At 37.9% G+C, this 23,336-nt stretch overlaps 1 protein-coding gene across 1 annotated transcript; it reads right to left on the bottom strand.

The window, feature by feature from the left end:
• Positions 1-13,940: 13,940 nt before the first annotated feature.
• Positions 13,941-15,070, bottom strand: LOC147524039 (uncharacterized). The gene is made up of 3 exons (XM_086573368.1): positions 14,890-15,070; positions 14,227-14,795; positions 13,941-14,114 (listed from the first exon to the last, which is right to left on the bottom strand). Exons 1-3 carry the CDS (start codon positions 15,068-15,070, stop codon positions 13,941-13,943), a joined length of 924 nt encoding a protein of 307 aa, XP_086429494.1.
• Between the last annotated feature and the right edge of the window lie 8,266 nt (positions 15,071-23,336).

Raw genomic sequence — 23,336 nt, 5'->3', positions numbered from 1 at the left:
ATAAATCCTGAGCTTCTAATAACCTGCATCTCTTCATTCATCGGAGGATCAATCTTTAGGTTTTGTTTCTGCAATACAAATTCTTCCACTATACTTTTGACTACATCAACATCATACGACATTGGCTAACCGTTTTGGGCTGGAATAAGCAAATCACTAACTGAAGCTTCAGCTAACTGCTGGCCGATTCTCTTAACCAGCTCACTCCTGCCCATTTCTCGAGAATCGAGTAAGATTGCAGCTTTTAACATTTTCATATAAAGTTATTCAATTAAAATAACATATTCATATATAGTTACTCCGTTGGCTAAGTATGTTAGCAGGAGCTCCTGATTCTAAGACCTCATCTAACCCTGAAAAATGAGGAAAATCAATTGGCTAAAATCATTAATCATTAAACAACATCTGAATATATTGGGTAGACCAACATCAAGGTGGAACCAGCCATAGTAATAGCACATTAATGGTCTAATTATACAGGTCCAACCAAGTGTTAATCATGAATTCACATTAAACTTTGTAAATTGTACCTCAATAGTGGATTTTTGACCTATGCTGTCTTTGATCATTTTCCGGCCCAAACAAAGAAAGTGCATCCTGAACCGATTCAATTGATTTTGTATCAATTTCACCCATAGCTTGCTATTTTAAGTTCAGTATGAACCTTGTGGGATTGAACTTGAATGGCAGTGTGAAGGCTGTAACACATACAAATAAAACTTGGGAGTTTGGACAGTCCTGAAATTAATCCGATAAAGCTATTGACTGACATGTACTTTTTCATAACCCTTTCTTCTCATCTTCACGTAAGTCCCTTGATCTTATTTAGAACGATAAGCTACTGGTGAGGCTTTATAAAAGTCAAATCCAACATCATATTCATCATAAGCAAGGGCGGAGTCCAACTAAGAAGATCGACCAGACCGGTAGGCCGTCTAAGTCAGAGTGCTTTTAGGTCTAACACCTGGAGAGGTTTCTTAAGTTGACGCTGCCGAAGAAGAATAACTCATAGGAAGTGGTGTCTATGGACTTATGAACCTCATTTGAGCCCCCTTCCCTTGCCCATCCATCTCACTCCAAGCTCCATTTGTACGGATAATTCTAGGAAAAAACCTGTAATGCTAAACATCTGCTGAAATTAGTAGACATCTTCAATTAGAAGCTCCCCCATGAGCTAAAACGGGATTTTATGTGCCAAACCAAGTGCCGCCACTAACTGACCAATATGGATAAAAATGCTGCGGGGACGTGGAGATCAATTTAAGTGACATCCATAGTAGTTGAAAATGTTGCGGGTACTTTCCTCAAATCGTATCTGGATCGTTGCAATGACAAATAGCACTTGACGTCAGATCCATTCTAAGCTGAAAGTTAATCAGAAATTAGTTGACATATACAATGTGTAAGGTTCCGTTGAAGATAAGCTGGGCAGTTCTATAACGAACCAAGGGGCGCCACCATATGACCAAACTGGTACAAAAATCTTCGAGTACTTGGAGAGCAACTTCAGTGACGTCCATATTTGATCATTTTTAAAACTCACTTACATTCTATCATTATCTAAACCCTCCCAGGACTCATCCATCAAGTTCAGCCATCCAGTAGCATGGCAGCCACCATACCTTTTGCAACAATGTGTTCCAGAGTCGTTCTTTCTGTGAGTTTTTTCTTAAATACCTCCTCTCTATCATTTATTTTTACCGGCATTGTTTTGTTTATTTTGTAAAAGCAGCTGGCTTAGGGGTTCCAACATCAAGTCGAAAAGACCCATGTCAGCTGCATCTACAATAACTGCTTCAAAATGACCATAGTAGTCAATCCATTTCTGCAGAAGGTAAACTTCTCACAAGATCAGGCCCGCATGCACCACATATTAGAAAATTAACAAATGCATATGCTTACCTCAAAATTCTAAAAGCTTGAGTTGTATGCGGCTGTACTCTCTTGGAAGCAATAGATGCCACTGATTTGGCAAAGTTGTTAGCCTCCATTCACTGTAATTTCACTTAGGAGGTGCAGCTACTTTAATCGTCATGCGGCTTGGTGCAAGTGCAATGATCTCCCTGCTCTTACAATCTGTAATGCCAAGGAACATAGTAGATCCACCACTAAGAACAAAGTTCGTTCCCATACAAATCTGTTCTGATATCAATATCACTCTTCATGATTGAGTTGTAGGTGCTCTTGTGAATTTCAGCATCTGCTATTAGTCAGTGTTCTTGACTTGTGAAGAACACGAAAGCACTACAACGGCAGACTTTGGCAGTATGCTCATATTTTTCTTAATAGTAGTCTGTGTGGACCTTATTATGTACTCATAAAGAGAAAAGAATTGAACCTAACCTTCATTGATGGTCTTAGGTATGAGTTTGCCTATGGGGATGACTTCCCATCAGCCCGGCGTTCTTAAACAACCTTAATTTCGAGGAAGTAAGTCCACTAAGGACCCAGCGACTGGTTTGATTTTCCAGTCCCTCGATCACCCATGATCGTGACTCCTCCAATTTTTGGATCAATCACATTAAGTAGAAAACACAGTTTCATTTCATCTTGCCCGACTATTGCAGCAAAAGGATACACTTTTTTGGCGACTCCTCTTAATGTTGACTTGGCATATGCGGGAGGTGCTGCAGTGATAATTGATTCATCTGCAGCTGTTGAAGGTGTGTGGGTTCCATAACCATTAGTCTTTTGGTTTAGCCTTTAATGACAGACACATGTATATATCCCCAGTTTGGAGTACTTTGCTGAAGGAGCGAGCCCCTGTGAGCTTGAAAACACAATTGGAAGGGGTGCATTAGATCCACAAAGTTGCTTGAATGATCTTTCACGTTCTGACCATATAGTCTGGCAGCTGGCATCGACACCAGAAATGCATGAGCTGCGTGGCCAGTGGTTGTTATGAGCTCACAACAAAACATGATATCACCATGAATTCTGATGTTTGTGAAGCAGCTGAAGAGCAACTTGTAAGTCTGTAAAGAAGGTTGCAGTTCCTAAAACCAAAGATACTCGGAAGCACTTCATACAGCGTCGGGAACCGGTGTGTGCGAAGGAATGCACTAAGAAGAGAATTGCATGTGGGAACATTAGGACCGCGAAATCCTTGCGTCAAGCATATCCTGAATAAATAGGAACAGGGTAAATACCAAAGGAAGGTAGAAACAGGCAAATGAACACATATACTCGCTTGCATTTATAACCGACGCTTATCACCATGAACACAAAAAAGGGTGTGTGCATATAAACTGTCATTATTAGTTGCAAAGGTAATGGAAATATCATAGCAAATTGGGAATTAAGCATGATTTGCTCAAGTTATTTTTTCAAACACATTTATAAACTTAATACGTAGCAGCATTAGAGGACTAAAACACTTCTTTAACTCAACTTAATACTAAGCATAGCCATAAATGACTTTGATACAAACCAAGGCTTCAAGAAAGTAACTATCGAGGCTTTAGGGAAACTTAAAAGAACAAACAGTAAAGAAAAACACTTAAAAGTAAAAGCTTCAAGCTTCGGACCCCGTCTCAATTTCCATGGAGGGTTCATAATCCGAGTCGACATTATTGTTGGCCTCATCGGCTTCATCATTGCTGATAATTATAACCTCTGGATTGGCAAGCGGGTGTTGTAAATTTTGAATTTGATGTTGCAAGATCAGGTTCCAGTTGCGTACTTGTGCTATTTGGTTACGAAGCTGATTAACTTGGTTGCGAAAAGTTTCGGCATTGCACCCGTGTTTCACGCAGTTCACGAAAGTTGTAGTTAATGATTTCGACTTCGAACGTATTCTTAAGGTAGTTAACGGCCAGCCTTGCCGCCACTTGTTCAGAATCATCCCTGTATGGTGTGGGCAAGCCAAGAAACCTCATTTTTGTAGGTTGCCGTTCAACCCATGCCTCATACCTCCTGTTGACGAAATTCGATCCATACAATGGTAATTGCATACCTAGGATTCGGGATGCTTCATCGAGTAAGTTCTTGAATGAAATTGGAATGTTGTTATAAGTCATAACCTGTAATGGAATAACCAAAAAAAGAAAATGAATTAGTTAGGAAATATCCGAAATAATAGTGGAGAGCCACAATAAGAAAGTATAACATGCCTAGCTTCTTTGTCTAGTTGGAGAGAATGAATAAGCAATGAGACTATAATAGTTGAGGAAATGTAATCAAATCATGGGGATTTATAGAAAACAAACCAACCCAAAGTAGAAATAAGCTGGAGAGCCAGACGCATATTTTGTTTTGGGCATTAATTGGGTTCGTCGTTATGATTGGCGAGGAGCTATGGATAGTGGGTAATCATTTTTGGTTCAAAGGGTTTCCGTTTTTTTTTTTTATTTATTGGTGTCTTTCCATTCCCTTTGCTTGAACTTAAGTGAATAGAGTGGGAGACGAAACATTTGAGAGGCTGGCGAAGGATTAAGTTGGGCTAACCTGACGAGATTATTGAAAGCCCATAATTTGTACCGACGTTTTGGACGCGCAAGAATTTAATCTAATTGCTTTGAAGCAGTTATGCGAATCTAATAATTTGTAATAATGTGTTTTCGACCCTTGCTTATTGGTTTATAATCCCTTTATTTAAAATCTGTCTATATTTTCACAGTTATCACATGATGATGCCAATACAAATCTATTAAACCAATCGTCTAATTAATAACGCAAACATATATATATATATATATATATAGTAACGGTTGCGTATGCAAACTTGGTACATAATATTGCGTGGTATGCTTACTTGATGTTATTAAGTCTGATGGTTTTCTATAAGTCAATGGGATATAGAGAAATGAATGATAATATGAAACACCATGAAAAAGATTAGTTAACACCCAACCCACAATAATATCCAACATTGCACACTTGAAAATATCAGTTTTAATTGAGATGGGATCTGTTTGCAGAACAAAAAATGGAACAATAGTAAAGTGTTTGTACTTGGCCATGTAATAGGTAATCTATCTAAATAAGGACATAAAGCAATTTGCATTGTTTGTGTCAAAATAAAGAGCAGATGTAGCTAATGGAGTTCAAATATAGAATAACTTAAGTGAAAATGGTTATGACACAAAATTTTTAATTTGCTGAAGCATCAGAGGTGGGTGTACTATACTAATAGAGATGATAGAGCATAGTGTTGATTAGAGCATAGCAAGAGGGTGACGCTATTTATAGAGATGATAAAGAAAAGTGTTGATTAGAGCATATAAAAAGTCATTTTGATGTTGCATCTTAGGATTCATAGTAATGTATAAATTAATATTGCCTAACGGCATGGATGAATATCCAAATAGTTTGGACTTAGATATGGAAGAATCTCCAAATAGGAACTTAGGATATGCTAGCTTAATGTAGTACTGACACATGTGAGTAGCTATTAAAAAGGTCCCCATTTGTATTACACAGCAATAAATTATTGAAGTCTCCCATGAGGTTAGTTTTTGCACATATTATTGTGTGCATACATCATATATTAGGGTCACCTTCAGAAGTGGAAGCAAATTTGATTTAGAGGATCATATTTGATGCATCCTTTTGAATTCATCATAATGTTTAAATAAGTAATTTCTATTAAATAAATAAATTTGATTGATTGGATCAAGTGTGAGTACAATTGGAACACTTGTAAAGAAGACAATACCGTACGCCTGATGAAAACTTGAGCAGAGTCAAGTACTTAGTTTTTATTAGACTGAGTTGGCCATAATAGTTACTCGGCTTCCATTGTCCGAGATAACTTACATGAATTCAAAAGGGAAGAAATGGCACACTATGTTGGGAAGGTTAGTCCTACTTATTCCCATCCACCATTGCAGAAAATCTCATATTGATTCGGTATGGGCCAGCATTATGAAATCGTTCATCATCGGTTCCATCAGATTTTGCCTAATTGTTTTGTTGAAAAAGAGTAAGTAGTATTGATGTATTTGTCCCTCTTACGATTGTCTAGAGCAACAAAAACTAGAACTGTTGTCTCCAGGACCTTCTTCAGCATATCATTTCTGATAATAGGTTTGTAAACATCAGGATTGTTTCGACCTTCAGCCCAATTGACGTTACCTATTGGTTAGCTTGTCAGAATTACCTGCAAATTAAATCAAAATATCAAATCAGAAAGACATTAAGCTAAGTATGTGTGTAGCCAAAAAATTTTCAAAAGGTTTCCCGTTTAAATTCCTACAACCCTATTCCTAGCCAAGTGTTGGGCAATACAGTTGTAATTGTTAACGAAAAATGGTTTACATAAATGCTGTGGAGAATATGACGTTGTGTTAGCCATGTGCCGTCCCTGATGTATGACCACCAATAATGCAGAACCTCAAAAGTGTATCCATAAAAACATTCCCAACCAAAAGAAACAGAGGAAGGAGAGGAATGAAACACAACCAATTTGACAAATTTTAGCAGATCAAGTTGAAACCTAACAAAATGTTTATTGCGAAGTCCTAAATAATACAGTTACAATATTAGACCAACATAAAAACAGCAAAAGGGTAATTCCACCATAGTATTTAATCCCAGGAAACAGTGCATCCTGACCATAAATAAAAGTGGTACAAATTAAATGGCTAAAGGAAACATTAAGGTGATGGAAAAGGCGAAGCCCAACTAAAAATCGTCATCATCCTCCTCGGCAACGTGCTTGGCAAATTTATGTTCCTGTTGTTGTATCTCTCGCCTCTTCTCAGCACTTTCCTTTTCCTTCTTTTGGTTGTTTGGGCGGGAACCTCAGGGCATGCACGGCCTCATGTGCATGTTGAGGCAGAAGGCAATCCTCGAGCTGAATGCAAATTGAGGCTCATTTGTAGATTATACATCTCCAGTTTCCTTTGATACCATCCACCCATTTGCATGATCTATTGTAGCATCAATTATGCCGTCTCGAATCACCTTAGCCACGATTCTCTCACCATCGGCAACAGGATTCTCAGAATTCAACCTCGATTTTTCAGCAACATCTTTTAGTAAGCTACGCGGTCACACCCTTAGAAGGGGGCCTTACCAACATGGAGAAAGAAATAATGAAAGCAACTGATGTAACAGAACACTGTCCAAATTCCACATCATAATCTCACATATATATCAGAGTTTTCTAAGTTATGGGAGTATCATAAATGGAACGCTGCCCAAAACTCGTATTGATAAGACACAAACATTTACCCCGCAAATCATGGCGATGCAATAAGCTATGTTTCCACCGTAAGTGGGGTGCCTAGACCACAACCGACTCAACGGAGGCAGCCCTAGCACACCCACATCGATCTCTGTCTAAGGATGGCAGCGCAATTTGAAAAAATATTTGGTTGCACAATTGATAAGTCCAAAACTAAAACTTGGAATGTCCTCTGCCAAGAATGGCCGAAAGGGACAAAAAAAGATTATATTACCTCAAAGCAATATCACTCTGTCCAGCCTTGCCCAATCGCTCTGCACTTAGTAGGAGTTCAAAAGGTAGTAGAAGGAATCAACCTTTTCGACCTATTCCTTAAGTAGGAAAAAAATAATTCATAATAGTGGCTTTAGTATAAAGGGAGGTCTTAAAGTTTTTTTTTTCTTACTAAAATTCCTTTGAATAAAACCAATACGCAAGCACGGCACACCAGGCAACTAAAATGAAGTAACTTATTATTCAAATTCTGTTGTCTTACCTCTTATAACATTGGCAACATACTTCGCTTTGAAGGCATGAACCAGTGTCTCAGAAACTGCTCTATCAAGCGTAAATCCGTTCTGCATCATTTGGTCCCAGAATCTACAAGCCATTGAGAACAAAGATGTAGTTACATACAACATCTGGGTGAAGTAGTAGGTTAATTAAATCAGCCGGCAGAGTGGGCAAAACAGAACGAAAGTCAAACACCTTTGAGTTTAGCTCACCAACGGCAGCTAGAGAGAGCCCCAGGTTTGATTTCCAGTGGCTTATCCTGACCTTGAAGAATGACCAGGATCTAAACGAACACATGCAAATTTCAAAGGGGAAAACTACATCAGAACCAAATTAAAAAAATGATGATCACATGCCGAGCCGAAAAGCTAAATTAAATGTACCTTCATTAGGAAAATGCATGAAAGATTCCATTTGTGCCACACATAACTTCATCTTCACTGGAATGGTATGATTGGCCCAATCATCAGAATTAGTGTATATATGTTTGGCTTTGACAAAAGGGGAAAACCAAGGGGGAAATTGCCGCACATGCAACATGATTTGTTAAAAAGGGGGGAAAAGTGAAAAGAAGGTAAGCATACAATTAACATTTAACCATTATGAAAATTAAATATAAGTAAGAGTAGGAAGGGACAAACCATGAAACGAAATAGACAATGTCGAACGAAAAAGTTAAACACATAGGTGCCAGTGAAAAAACACAAAGAATAACACTGGTCAAACAATAGTCTAGGGTTTCTTGTTAAGAACAAACATTAAAAGAAGTAGATTTGATAAGACAGTGTATTCACGTTGCATTCATGGATGTCTCTTGCAAGGAAGAAAGGATAAAAATGTTGTCACATAGCACCCTTGATTTAATCTGTACGTATACTATTTATGCACATACAAAATAGATTAATATTTTAATTATAACATTCAAGAGTGTGGAGATTTACCTTGAACTATGTTTTTCTAATTCTTTTCAATGGTTGTATACCGGGTTCGATTGCACTGGTTGAATCCCCTTCTCCAACAATATCATCAGCCGACTCAAGACATGCACTTTGGCATTCCTCCGTTTGTTTAAAATTTTATACGTGGTTGTAGTAAAATAGCGCTGCTTGTATTCCGAACAATAAAACACGCATAAGACTACCTTATCAACCAATTGACTGCTGATGTTTGCTTGCTCAGGGTAAACTTTCTCAATGGTGAACGATTCAAAACCATCCTTTGAACTGAACTCGGTGATCTGAACTTGAAAAGTGTAAGATTTGCCTTCAAGTTTCCCAAGTTTATTTTGAAGCGCTTTGGGGCCTATGTCCTTTTTTTTGGATATCAAGAAAGGATAATATAAGCAAATGATGTTAATTATTGTAAGAAATGTAAGTTTTGAATATTTTAATTAGCTTGCCTTGTGGATTATATCTAATTCTTCTACTGGCTTCTTAACCAAGTTTTCAGCATGCTTGTTGAAAGCGACAAAAGTGGTAATATCCAAGAAATCATTAACAGCAAAGCAAAGCTTATACCTGTTTGCATATTAGAATGTGTATAGGCAAGAAGTAGGTACATAGACATTTCCAATTTTTTTTATTCAATTTAAATAAATGAAAAAGAACAACAAAAATGATTTATTTTACTAACCTTTTTTCGGTATCAACCTTACATTTTGGACAACGCCAGCGTTATTGGGTTCGGTTTGAGCAATTGTTTTAAAACAACGTTTGCAACAATTGTAGAACCAATTAGTACTGTACACCTTGTCTATGATGGCACTGCAGGTATAACTTGATCCCTACATAAGAAAGATTCAAGTATATTTTAAGTAAAAGGTATATATATTAACGCGTGAAGAAAAAATTACCATGCACCTTATATAACTGATCTTTTCCCATTTCCTTCAATTGATTAATGGTTACTCTCTTGTCTCTAAGCATGGCTTCTTCTAAAAGATTTTCAGCGGGGGCCCTCCGCTTCGACTAATATGTTTGCAGCTTCAATGCTAGTAGGCAACAATAAAAAAAGCAAATGTAGGGCTGACTATGTGTATAGATCAAATTAGTCAATGAATGGTTGCACACCAAAAGCACAAACCAACTAAAGGGGAGGAAATCAAAGTACTACTTGGATAGTATAAATGAATGTAGTTTACGTTAATTTGTAACACCTACATGGTTACATAATTTTACATTTTAATGCAAATTTAACACTTATGTGGTTGCACACTTTTGGCCGATATTTTAACCTTTTTTTTTTATACTTTTTTTTTATAGCAGCGATCGGGAAGAATGAATGCAAATATGATTTATAAACAGCTAAAACTGACCTGCGCTTGAACTCAAAGACATCATCGATATCTAGGTTGACATAGATCTTTGTTCCACTAACAGATGAAAGTGTTATTTTGTCTACAAAAAAAAAAACTATATTTAAAGTCCATCCTTTGAGAATAAAATTTCAGATGAGGCATAAAATTCAGATTAATTAAATTTCAATGGCAATTTAAATTGTAAACACTTTAAATGTATTAGTACCTTGGTAATCCCTTGCAGCCAGCGAAGTTGCTATAATGATCACGTTATGTTGTGTTATGATGTCTTCTGGAATTGTTTTGACCAGGTCACCCCATAAAGTAATGGTGACTTCGGCACGTCTGAAGGTTGTATAAATTTGGATTAGGCTACAACAACATGTTAGTTTGTTTAATTCGATATCAAAAAGGTCACACGCACTTCATATCCATGAGTACTATCTCCTGCAGAACTGATCCAGATTTCTGTTTTGTGCTTCCAACTTTCTTAAGCACACCAATCACATCTAAATGTATAAACAAATAGAAGGTTAGATCTTTTAATCATTTTAAAAGACGACACTGGGAAGTAAAACAGAGAGGGAATACTTAAGCACAAGGTCGTGAGTTATAACCTGATAGAAGAGTTCTCTGTTTCGCTTTATCTGGAATGGTGTTATACTCAATGAAATTGAACTTGTACCTTTCGATTTCAATACCTTCTTCATCTACGGACTGTATCAATGTTTGTGGTTTGAATTGGATTACAAAGGGATGCACCACGGGGCGATAGGCCTTTGCTAACACCACATCAAAGCTTTCTATGATGTAGATATTACCCTCTTTCAACACATCTCCTTTGGCCAATTTGTCAAATTCTTTAAAATACTTTGATTCCAATTTAGCATGCATGTGGGTTCCCTAGTAATAAGGAAAAAAATGAGTGATAAATTATGAATGATTGCACAACAGACGATGTTGATTACCTTAGCATCCAATAGTAGTAAGTCTCTACTTAGGACCTCATTGTTGTTGTTCCAGTGGATCGACTCCCACATCCTTGTCACACAAACCATTATTTTCAATTTGCTTGTGCCTGAACGAAGCTTAGAAAGGGGTTGGAATTCTTCTGTTGCCATTTGAGGCTTCCTATAAAACAACAATGCCGAATGTATGTAAGAGATTAAGACGAAATGTTAAGTGAACAACTTCAAAGAAAAGCAATGAAATATTATAAGCAAATATCATAGCATCGTCTAATAGGGACTTTACAGAAATATCTGCCTGACAGGGAAAACAATAATATGGAATTCCAACTAACTAATCACCTAGGCTCGACAAATATTTGATTTCAATTGATCAATATACTCACAACCTCTCCAGCACAACATATATAAAAAAAAAAAGTAAAGAAAGGCTTGGTGAAGAAGGATCTTGAACAAATGAAGAGAGGGCTAAATGCTTTTATGTGGTTGCAGATGGTTGTGATATTCAACATATACATTAATGGGGGACCGGAAGTTGTAAAGTGGTGTAGTGGACGTTTAAGTCAGAGCAATGGCCAAAGGGAAAACCCAATCGTTGAATTGAGGTTTTTGCTTGCTGTTACGATATATATATATATTGAATGCCGAAAGGGATAAAACATCATTGCATTTATTGGGTGAAAGTTTATAAACGGCTATTTATAGGCAGTTGGTCAATTGTTTCTTTAAATTATCTTTTATCTATTTTGAGATTGTAAGTAGCTTAGTTGACTAATTGGAAGATGCCTTTGACTAATTCTTTTAATATGTGCTTCTCATGGACAGAGAGATACAAATGGACTGACTGCAGAAAACAACGAACTTAAATTGCTTTTATACACCATGGAGCATCAGGTCCACTTGCAAGATGGTAGATTTATTCTAACTTATTTAATTGCCCAGCTTTGTGTTAAGTAAACGTACTTCAAGCTGTGGAGAATCTAGTCAAGTATAATTCCAATAGTTATTGATTTCGAATGGTAGTTCTCTGTAATACTAGTTTTGACGGTATGCAAATGTGAATGTGATCATTCGTTAGGTGATGGATGGAGTGTTTCCTCCAGGTGTAGCTATTAGGTAGTATCATAATACACAATCGACCCAAAAAAACAGTGTACTGGCACATCTATGATATGGGCATCGAGTATAGGATCTTATGAAAGCTTGCAGTTGTCAAGGCCCCAAACTCGTAAATGATTAACTTTATCCTCTAGATAGGAATGCATGATCTTACAAGGATCTAGGCCAACCTTATGATGGCAAGATTCTATATTTGTATACATTAATTTCATTAAGAAGGTACTGTTATTAGCGTACTTCCAACCTCAGCTAGCTCTATTTCTGAAGAAAGTTCACTTGTTTGTCGTCTAATGAAATATAGAGGTTCTTCACTACCTGACATTGTTGGATTCCTCTCAGAAAAATAATCAATAGAGTCTCCATCGCCCTAAAAGTAAAAAAGGAAAAAAAGAAAAAAGAAAAAAGAAGAAGGAATTCGTATGAGGTTCTGTGTTCAATGTTCAAACCTTACACTAAAAAGATTTAGTGTAGCCTTGGTGTAGAGCTGTTGACTTGCAGAGCTTATCTTGCTCTTTATGTTAGAGGCCATGCTATATAATATATTACTATAACATGTTTGATAGTTCCGTCTAATCTCAACTTCGTGACTACTTATTGAAATAACATTTGTCACAAAATGTTATTGAATTCTTTTTGATAGCCCTAAATGGCTTAACTTCGAGAGATGAAGTACAACGTCTGAAGTTGGTGACGGGGCAAAATATTGCTGGTGCTGGGTCCATGATGAATTTTGGTTATGAGGGACCTAACTAGCAATTCTATCCCAACAATCAGGCAATGTACACCAATTTCAACAGCTCCTGATTAACTCTCAACAATCGCGCCGGCCCAACGGAATCAAGAAAAAGAAGAACCGCGAACTACAACAAATGACAAAGTGGGGACTTCAAACTCAAAGGTTCTCTTCATGCTTTGAGTCAAAGAGAGTAAATATGACACGAATTCTTCAGCCAGGGATTGAAGAGATCAATGGATAAGCTAAACACGGTCTTAAGTGTTGCAAGATGTCAGGTGTACTGTGTTGTTAGATAGATATTCTCCTTTCCTGCATACTGTAGTAAAGTATATTTATATTAGTGAACGTGCTCTCGTGGGGACTTTCATGTAAAACACTCATTGTAGGATTAATTCTTTCATTCTATCCCATGTATTTAAAAACTTCTGAGGACTCGTGCTGCAAGGATATATCATAAATTCATAATCCCAATGAATTTGCAAGTGACGAAACATAAGAAAACGGATAATTTCTGTATTCTACAGTTTCCTTTCGTAGTCTTACTATTATAGTTATTCAGTAAAGGAAGTAAAATGCCATAAAGACCTTCCTTTTAGCGATTAAACAGTAGACTTCTAGGAAACTACGTCCATGGTAATTGGAGGATCTATTCTGAGGGACAGATTTTCGACGAAGGACCTAAATTTACTCTGGTTTGAGTAACAAACACTTTCTCTAAACAGTATGACTACAGCTTCCGTGCTGAAGCCCAAACAACGGGTTCTTCTTTCCATGCCAAGTATAACCCAACATTTACCCCTTGAGCTGGCTGTAGCGACCATCTTGATCTATACCTCTTCAAGAGTGCTTTAACATCGTCAACAACATCATCACTATACAGGAATGGTGTAAAGGACATCTTTAGCTTCTCGGACCATTGGGCTCCTCTGTCCCTTCTGTTTGACTCCTCACCACCACTATCCCCGTCACAAGCTAATACACTAAGTACGCTCCTTGAACACTCCCTCTCCAACATCAACCTTTATCTATAACTATGGGCAGCATGAGCTAGGGCGCGCCCTTTTCTAGTTTGTTTGGATCAGATATGAACAGACCAATACATTGGTCAGCAATGACTATTACCATTCAAACATGTAATTTCTAACGTGACGTGATTGAGTTACAGACATAATTTAAATTATAAGCACATAATTCCAATAGACATCCAAGTTTCATACTTATAGTTTGACCTTGTTTAGTCATGCAGACTGCAACATTCAACTCCGATCCTTTGATATTTTTTGTTGAACGGGAGAACATCTGTGTTGGCTTTTGCTGCAAATTCACGTGCAGTCAAAATGTAGTTAGAATCATATGGCAGAATAAGCAAGATACAAATAATTAACAAATTCGGAGAAAAACCATACATACCCAATGGCTATTGTACATTGCAATAATGGAGGACATCATTGTAGACAACATTCTTAGTGTAAGTTTCAGAGCGACCCCGTATTGTTCCTTTCTTGATTAAAACTTTGGTAGAAGATTGCGATATTCCTCTTGATAAAGCAACATAGAGCTGGCCATAGGAGAAAACATGATCCGGCAAATACACTCCAACATTTGGAATGGTTTGACCTTGCGATTTGTTAATTATGAGAGCAAAGCTCAGCTTGATAGGAAATTGTTTCCTAATGAGCGTGAAAGGTAACCTTGCATCCAGAGAAGGGTGAAGTGGGATGCGGTGAAGGAAAACTCTAGCACCAATAGAATTCCCAGTAACAATCTCTGTATCAATGACATGTGCGTCGAATCCTCTACATATCAACCTTGTTCCATTGTAGAGGCCATTTTTAGGATCTAAATTTCTGGTTAGTATAACGGGAGCTCCCAATTTAAGTTTCAATTTGTGAGGAGGTAGACCACTAGGACATAGAGAATTTAAGTACTCATTCGGGTACAAACCACGTGAATCATTTTCAACCGAATCGAAAGAGTAGTATGTGACTTCTTCACCTGGAAACTGATCAATTATTTCATCATTCAATAAGTCAGCCAGTTTCATTTCTAGGAGTTATTATTGCCCTATGAATCATGTAGTTAAGGTCACCAGCATTTTCATGTAAGCTTGGGAAGATCTCATTTATAAGATTCCCAGGTGAGGTCTCATTGTCCCACGGTACAACAATATCTTGAGGAAGCGCAATCATGTCCTCGTCAATAAATGGTTCAATGCCATCGCCTATGCGCATCAGTAACTTTGCAAAAGTCGGATCGTTTCTCAGCCGCATGTTTTCCTTTAAATGTATAACATGTACAGCCTCCCAAAGGGGGAGTTTGTAATACATGCATCAATAGTCTGTGCCCTCGTACCACGGGGAATCACAGGAAGCACTTGGCGGAAATCTCCACCCATAACGAAAACTTTTCCCCCAAAAGGCTGATCATTGCTTGTGATGTCTCTTAAAGTTATGTCCAGTGCCTCAAAAGCATGACGATGTGTCATTGTAGCCTCGTCCCATATCAGTATGCTCGCTTGCCGTAACAAAGATGCCAAGCCGTTTCCCCTGTCAGCCTTGCTTATTTTGCATGTGGACACGGATGTAATTGGGATCGGTACCTTGAATCTTGAATGGGCTGTACGGCCTCCAGGCATCATTATAGCAGCAATTCCCGATGTCGCTGTTGCAATCGCAATTTTTCCTTCACAACGAATTTTTGCTAGAATGGCTTTATATAAGTATGTTTTACTTGTACCTCCTGGGCCGTCTACAAAATATACACCACCTTCTTTTCGCTGAATTGATCCTATAATCTGATCAAAAGCATTTCTTTGATCATCATTAAGGTTGCCTATAGCTGAGAGGTCTTCTAAAGTAACGGGAATATTCAGTTCTTCTCTAATTAAATTGGAAGTTCCATGAAGGTGAACGTGTTCATCAGTGATTGCAGGCAAATCGTAGGCTGAAATTTGTTTACCATGTTGGTCTACTAACACTCTAAGTTCAGACAACAAACAATCCCTTACATAGATCGTGTTTGTATTGGAAAAGGCATAGTCTTCTGACATATGCCCATGAAATTCATCCCACAAAGCACGCACACCGGCGGGATTACAATGGACCAGGATAGTAACAAACAATTTCCGCAAAGAAGATGGCATTTGTATCATTGATGCCTCAAGCAAACAGCTGCGAACATCGTTATCCCTTTCAAGCAAGCCCAATTCCTCAGCAGCTTCTTTAAATGTGTGGTGTACAGTAGATCCAACAGTTCACAGGTGCTCAAATAACGTTGGCCCTCTAATATGATTGAGTAGCACCCTCAAGTAATATCTCTCACCCTCTAGAGGTGGAACGGCAAAAAGTCTTCCAATGACACGATTTTGTCAAATTCTGTCTTGCCAATGCTTACCCGACTTATTCCATACATAACGTCCAAGGATTTCACGATAGAGATGATGTCGAGCAGCTTCGCCAGTGTTATTAAGAGTAAAAAATTATGTTAACATTGTGCGGGAGTTCCTATCATCAGCCAAAACATCCTCAATGAGGCGATTGCCCCGGTAGGTCACCTCATGCATATTCTTAAGGTGGACTTGCAAAGAGTACACGGATGGGTATATTTGGCTAAGTGGGAATTCAAAAATCCTCCAAAGGGCTTCTTGTGGGCAAATCCAACGTCCATCAACATACTGCTTTATTTCATCTTGTTCTTTGTTGTTGTTCGAGCTAACTTCCAATGCCACTCGATCTGAACCCTTGTAGATATACTTGTATAAATATTTGACACTTTTAATGCTCGAGCATATCTCGACATTGATATGGCAGTTGTATTTCTTTAGTACAACCCAACGATTATCGACACGATAACTTCGACGATGATTTTGTACAACTGCAAATGCACCGTTGTTTCGCCTCATATATACTGCATAGTAATCGCTTCCTTGATTAGTAACTGGAGCGAATTGCTTTGGAAAATTTTTGGAACATTTCTGATCCTTCATGCAAACGCATTGTGGGTTCAAACTACCGCACGGACCATGAATCATATGTTTAACAACAATTTCATATAGTTAAGTTCAAGTCTTTGGGTCCGAATTTCCGCTCGACAATTTTGTCATAATCTTCCGCGCATAGTTATCTTGTCATCTTCGCCAAGGATCGATGGATGTGTAGCGCGGTAATCCTCGCTTTTGAAATTCAATAACATGGACATGCGCAACAACTTTCCCAAGCACCCCTTTAGTAAATAGATCATTTTTTAACTTTTCAAGCTTGGCGCGAAAGATCCTAACAATCAAATCCGGTCTGTCATTGGGAATTTGCCCTTCCAACAACTCAGCGGTTATCTCCTCCCAAGATGGATTGCAAGTCATTGTGATAAACAAATCTGGCCTTCCATACTTTTGAACTAATGCCATGGCATCGTGATACCGACGATGCATGTCTCGGGGGCACCCCGTAAAAGACAGAGGCAAGATTGTTTTGTGCCCCACATTACCTTAATTTGGAATAAGAATGGACTTTAGGATCTGCAATTAATAAAACGTGCTTAAGAACTAAAAGTATCTGCATACTTGAATGCAATTCTCCCGAGTTTAAAGAATCTTGCAACCCTTGATAAAGCTCATCCCTTATTTCTTGTTGATGATCACGCACCCACCTCAATCTTAGAGTGGATATTTTAATGTAGTTGTCAACTATATATTGTTGTAAAAGACGACCACTACGGAGAAGAAGAAGTGGATCATCCGGTCGAATCTAATTATGAGATGACATGTTAGTTCTGCTTCCACCGGGGAAAAACCAATTCAAAACACAAAACATATGAAAGTAGAAGTTGGCACTCACCTGTAGCAAGTAACAATAAAATGCTTGGCAACTAAGCCGTGCTCCATTAGAGCGGAACATATGCAAATTCCATCTTGGGGTGCCACGAGGGAGTAGCAGAGGGTACTGAAGCGGATCGTAATAGCCAGCTGCATCAGGGACATTCTCAAACTTGCCAGATATCTTTTGAGCTACGATATCACTTTCATTAAGGTTACTTGGATCTTCACCACCCACCAAAATGGCTGCTACTTGAGCAGACGTAGGCAAAAGCTATATTGGTGAGCACCTATTGGGTTATCCTTAATTAGCAGGCGAAGATTGGGCAATGAGGATAGCTGCGATATCTGGCGAAATATCTTAACGTACGGGTTTTCCTTTAAAACCTTATGAATGATTGCAAGCACCCTCCGGTCCAACAATCCGCTTTCAGCCATACGGTGGTCAAGCTCATGATCCGTGTCGTATATATAAATCTGAAGACACCTAGGTCTATCCCCAGGGTTGGGCAAAAGGTTGCCAATACGATGATAAATAGATCCCCGAGCTTTATATGTGTAAATTCCTTCCCGGCCGTCTGCGAGCTCTTCGTCTATGTGTACACCCATAGAAGTGAAAGAGAAGACATGGTTGTATGCGCGCACGTGTTTCCTAAAATCAATACCTTCAATTGTCTGAGATGTATATAGATTAGTCAACTCAGGGGGTGCTTCCATTAAAGGTAAACTTGTGGTCCCATTTGAGCAGCATAAGCCAGGTGGCTCGCGGTGGAAAAGCCTAGCTTGACAGTGTGTACAATTCCTTGGTTGCGGTAAATGATGGGTTTGAAGACTCGAAGAGTCAACATAACCTCGTGCACAATTGTGATTCCGCCTTCTTCTTGTTGGCACTCTTATTTGGTGGTCACTACGATGATTACCTAAGGTTTAATACTCTTAAGGTTAATATATTATAGAAGCGTAGGCATGAATAGATTGAAACATGCAAGATAGATATATTTAATTCAAGGACAAAATGGAACCTTGCAAAGCAACAACTTCAGCCGTTAAATCTCCACGGTTGTTTTCAACATCCCCAGAGTGCATACCAGTATCAATCACACAGAATGGATGAGTAGCATCTACACCTACATCTTTGTGATCAGCATCTAAGTCTGCAGTTAACCGTAGATTCGTCTTTGGCAAGATTAGCGAATGATAAGTGTCTAAGGATCAATGGTGTAAAAGGAGTTTATAAGTATAACCTTCAAAAGCTTCATCCTCGTAGTCAGTGCTGCTTTGAGTATCACCATCATTGAAGGTTATGTAACTGAGATCACATTCGTTAGATATTTCTTCAGGAGGTATGCCCCAAACTGGCAAAAATAAGACAAAATAGGAGATGTGATACGCATGGACAAATTTATTAAATCGATAATGGAATATGCATGGAATAATTCGTCGTGTTGAGGAATAAGCTAGGGTGGTATTAGGTACAGAATAATTCCTAGGGTTTCAGATTTACCATCATTGCTTCCACTTTCTGATGGAAGTGATGTTGCATCAATACAACCAAATTCTTGATTGGCTAAGCTTCGGGCTCGTTGCCTTATATGAGTCAGCCGTCTTCCCTGTGAATGTCGACCTGCACGAAGCACTTGGTTGGAAATATTCCTAGCTTGGCGTCGTACGTGAGTCAGCCTATGAGGGGTTAGACTGTTGGAGTCCAACAATTCTTCAGCAGGAATCAATCGAGGCGAGCGCCATGCCACACGCATACGTTCTCTATGAGAAGCAAGTTGTTCATTTCGTTGGTTTTGGACTCGTCGGTAATAATTCCTTCGGATACGTTCCCTTCGGTGGGCTATCTGTCTCTGGGGTCATATTGCTTTTGCCTATCACTTTCCCCTAATTCTCTCGAGCTGTTTTGTTGTTGTTGGGCACACTATTATCACTAACAGAGAAATTTGGAGGATTCCGCCCCGACCATTTCAAAGACTTGCAGATGAAAAATAGCTTGGTTATATATGAAGTTGGGTCAGTAAGTAGTTTAGAATACAATAAGACTTCATATAATTAAGTGAAATACTGAAGATATTTAATACATTTAGTTTGCAACAACTTGAAAAGCACTTGATCAGATTAAGTCATTTCAAAATAATAAATAAACTCATGATACTATCTAAACCAACCCTTGGAAAGTAAAGACCACATTTAACCTGGCTATATCACTTTTTTGTATCGTTACTTATTATATGAAACCAATGAAACTAATGATCGAATAAATCCATTTGGCAAACTAAAATCCGAGCTGTCAGATACCTTTCGATCTGGCTGTCCATGTAATTGATATGGTCTTTTTATGCAAATTTTGGTTGTGCATTTGATTGAGCAGACTGAGAATGGACTCGTGGAAGCAGTAGCTGTTCTTGTATCGAAAATGCCACACATGTGTTTTGAGTTAGATGACACAAAATTAGGTGAATGCTTCAAAACCAAAGTCTGATCTTATGAAGGTACTAATTGGATTTTCCATGATAAAAGTCTTTTTTATTAGTGACGTCTGCACTACATTACCATTTTGAGTTTATGCCCAGGCATGGGAAAGATGTCGAGGACAGATAGCTAAGCTAGACTGCAATGCTTTCTGGGTTAAGTGCGATCATCGCCAGACCAGGGAGGACTTGAAGAACTTGTTAAAGGTCATGCTTGGAAACACTAACATTCTTAGTAGTGTGACATGTCACTGGATGGAGCCGTATATATCAAACTTTCTTTAAGTCAGACCATTTACAATGGTGAGTGTTGTCGTGTTTATATTACTTCTGGTATGAATTTATTCTTTTTGGTGTTTTGTGTCTTTATCACTGGCTTATAAGCTTTAATCCTGGGTCAGGGCTTAGCAGGAACGTACAACTTAGCTTAGAAATGCATGCAATTAAAACCACTATCCAAACCACATAGTTTGATGGGGCTTATCCTTGGAATTCAAGGAGAAAACATTGAGGTAATCATGAATTATTTTGTTTCTGCATGAACTTAATTTTCTGTTTTGCTTTTGAAATTGCTTATTTTACCTGTATGATTAAGGTCATTTTAGCTGAACGTTCAAGAGCTTTTGGCCCCTGGTGAGCTACTCTACTTCTCATGCACGCAATTATTTTACTTGATTTGTAAATTGTGCAAAACCTAAATTCTTGATGATGATTATTAAGCTATCAATCCTATTGAACTATTTTAGACAGTTAGAGTTACCTAAATTCTACAACTAAACACAAAAACTGCATGACAAACTTCAAGCTAAAGATTAGTTAAGAATGAAGCTCAGCAGTACCATCAGCTCTAACTCTCTTAAGATCGGCCTCTTAATTAGACCATTAGAGGCCATCCAAACTCCTCTCTTTGGAGTAGCCCACTTCATCCTTTAGGCTGTAGTTGATTCATGATTACTCTCCTACTTTAAATCGAAGAGATCTCTAGCCCTACTACTGAATTAGTATAGGAATATAATCCGGTCTACCTTTGAAGTAGTGAAGGATGACCTATTTTGAACCTTCTGTCTACACTTTTGTCCTCAGAATATGCTGTAAGTTAGCCTTTTATTCTAGAAATTGTTAATCTGTATTCTACTTGGTTGAATTTCCTTCATAAATTTGTATTGCCAAGCAAACAGCTCCTTCGAGTTTGCATTTTCTTTGGGGAAAAGAAGTGAGCAAAATATACTTTGCAGCCTTGGTTTTTTGGGTCTTGTTTACGTTGAACAGGATGAAACCTCATAAACCTTAAATAGCGATTTAAACTTGTTTTCACCCCACAAAACCTTGAGTGCAGCAATTGCTCCCTTTCCAACACTTGTTGGTCCGAGAAATTCAAATTTACAACTCTTGTTGGGTGCATCCCTGAACCCCGACATTTAAATTTTTAATAATATGTACTGGATCATTATGCAAATTATTGGATATGTAATGGTTAGAGCTTCTAAAGATCCAATTTCCGCTTTGATGGACACAAGGATTGAAGTTACAGATCTCTGAATGTTTATTAATAATGAATATTTCAACGCTGAAAAGGAGGGGAGAGCGAGTTAAGTTCAGCGACATGAATAATATTTTAATAAGCCGCACTTTGTAAAGATTTCTTACCTTTTTTGAGGGTATAACTCGTAAGGATTATAAGATGTTGATGTGGATGCGTTTCTACTCTCTTTAGAGTTTTTGAATTTTTTGTTGTTTATGTTAGCATTCCAATGCTCTTTTTTTTTGTTTTTCTCGTGATCAGTTTACTACTTACTTTGGGAAAATTTTAGTGTGTTGACCTTCACTTATGAGAATGCTCCGTTTTTTTAGGCACCACTGCATGATGCTCTCCATTTGGTGTCAAATGAGATTTGGCCAATCTATGTGTGCGTTGGAATTGCGGAAATTTTACAAAATCGTGTTGGTATGTAATCTGTTAGTTCCTAGTTGTTGCAGAAGTGTTCTTTTTGTATGTTGATGTTCAACAGATTGTTTGTATGAAACACTCTGGTCGGTCTTTGTTGCAAGACTAATATTTTGGTCTTGAGTGCAAGACCAATATTGTTTGTGTACTCAATGACCGAGGGACTTCGGATCTTATGGATAGATAATAAACTTGTCCTGAATCGTCCGTTGGCTAGAGGGCTGTGAAGGGCCTTGCCGGATGAATTCTAACTCTGGATGCAGCAAAGATCCTCACCATGATGCCAATTTTCGCATAAGAGGCAATGACGTACTATGCCTGGCTCATAAGATATATTTGAAGACATGAAATTTGTTGTATATATTTTTTGTTGTATTGATCTATCTATCTTTTGCAGTCTAAGCTTAGGTAGAAATAAGTATGGAATTGTTAATGTCAAAAGTTTGTAATCTTTACAAATATGGACACGGTATAGAAATTGCAATTAGATATATGAAATATGCTGAAATTCGAAAATATCAAATGTTTAAATGATGATGAAGAATAAGGGATTTGGAGTAAAATTGCAATTAGATATATGAAATATGTTGAAATTCGAAAAGATCAAATGTTTAAATGATGATGATGAAAATATTAAGACTTACAGATGAGTTTCAATGCCCTCGATCACTTCTTTCTTCTGGACCAAACCGTAGAGATTGTTTTAGGGATAGACCTGAAAATTTTCAATCCAACAATTATCTTATTTAGTTAGTCCAATGCGAGCGAAGAAAGATGAAAGACAGATTAAGGGAGAAAACAAATCTTACTTCCACATTTGCCATGGATAACTTGTCAAGGTCGTTAAAGGCCCCTTTGGTGATTGTTTGAGCAATTTTAGTCCCAACTTATCGATTCTTGAGAGGCGAAGAACCGGTAACAGAACCAAACCGGATAAAGTCAATATCGCTAGAACTGAAATGTAAAGTTGTGAGAATCAGAAAAAGATATGCATTTCATATCACAAAGATCAAATTGAACGGGTACCTGACCCCTTTGTGCAGCCAAACGAACTAAATGTTGTCTCTTTACAGAAAAATATGGCTTTCTGTTGGCGTTCAGTTCCTGTGGTATTGATATTAGAACAAAGTGAATTGGCTATATCAATTGGGAGAGATAGATGTAGAAGAAGTGGGGTTTTGCTGAAAATGCAGACCGAATTTTGTTGGTAAAAAAATGATGAGAAAGAGTAGAGATGGGAGAGAAGGGAGAAGAGATTGTTCGTATTAGCTGATTAAATACAACTCTTATTAAATAACCCAATTATT

This window comes from Coptis chinensis, chromosome 1 (assembly GCF_015680905.1).
Source record: "Coptis chinensis isolate HL-2020 chromosome 1, ASM1568090v1, whole genome shotgun sequence".
NCBI classification, from domain to species: domain Eukaryota; kingdom Viridiplantae; phylum Streptophyta; class Magnoliopsida; order Ranunculales; family Ranunculaceae; genus Coptis; species Coptis chinensis.
The sequence above is the reverse complement of the archived record's forward strand: the minus strand, read 5'-3'. Positions and strand labels throughout refer to the sequence as shown.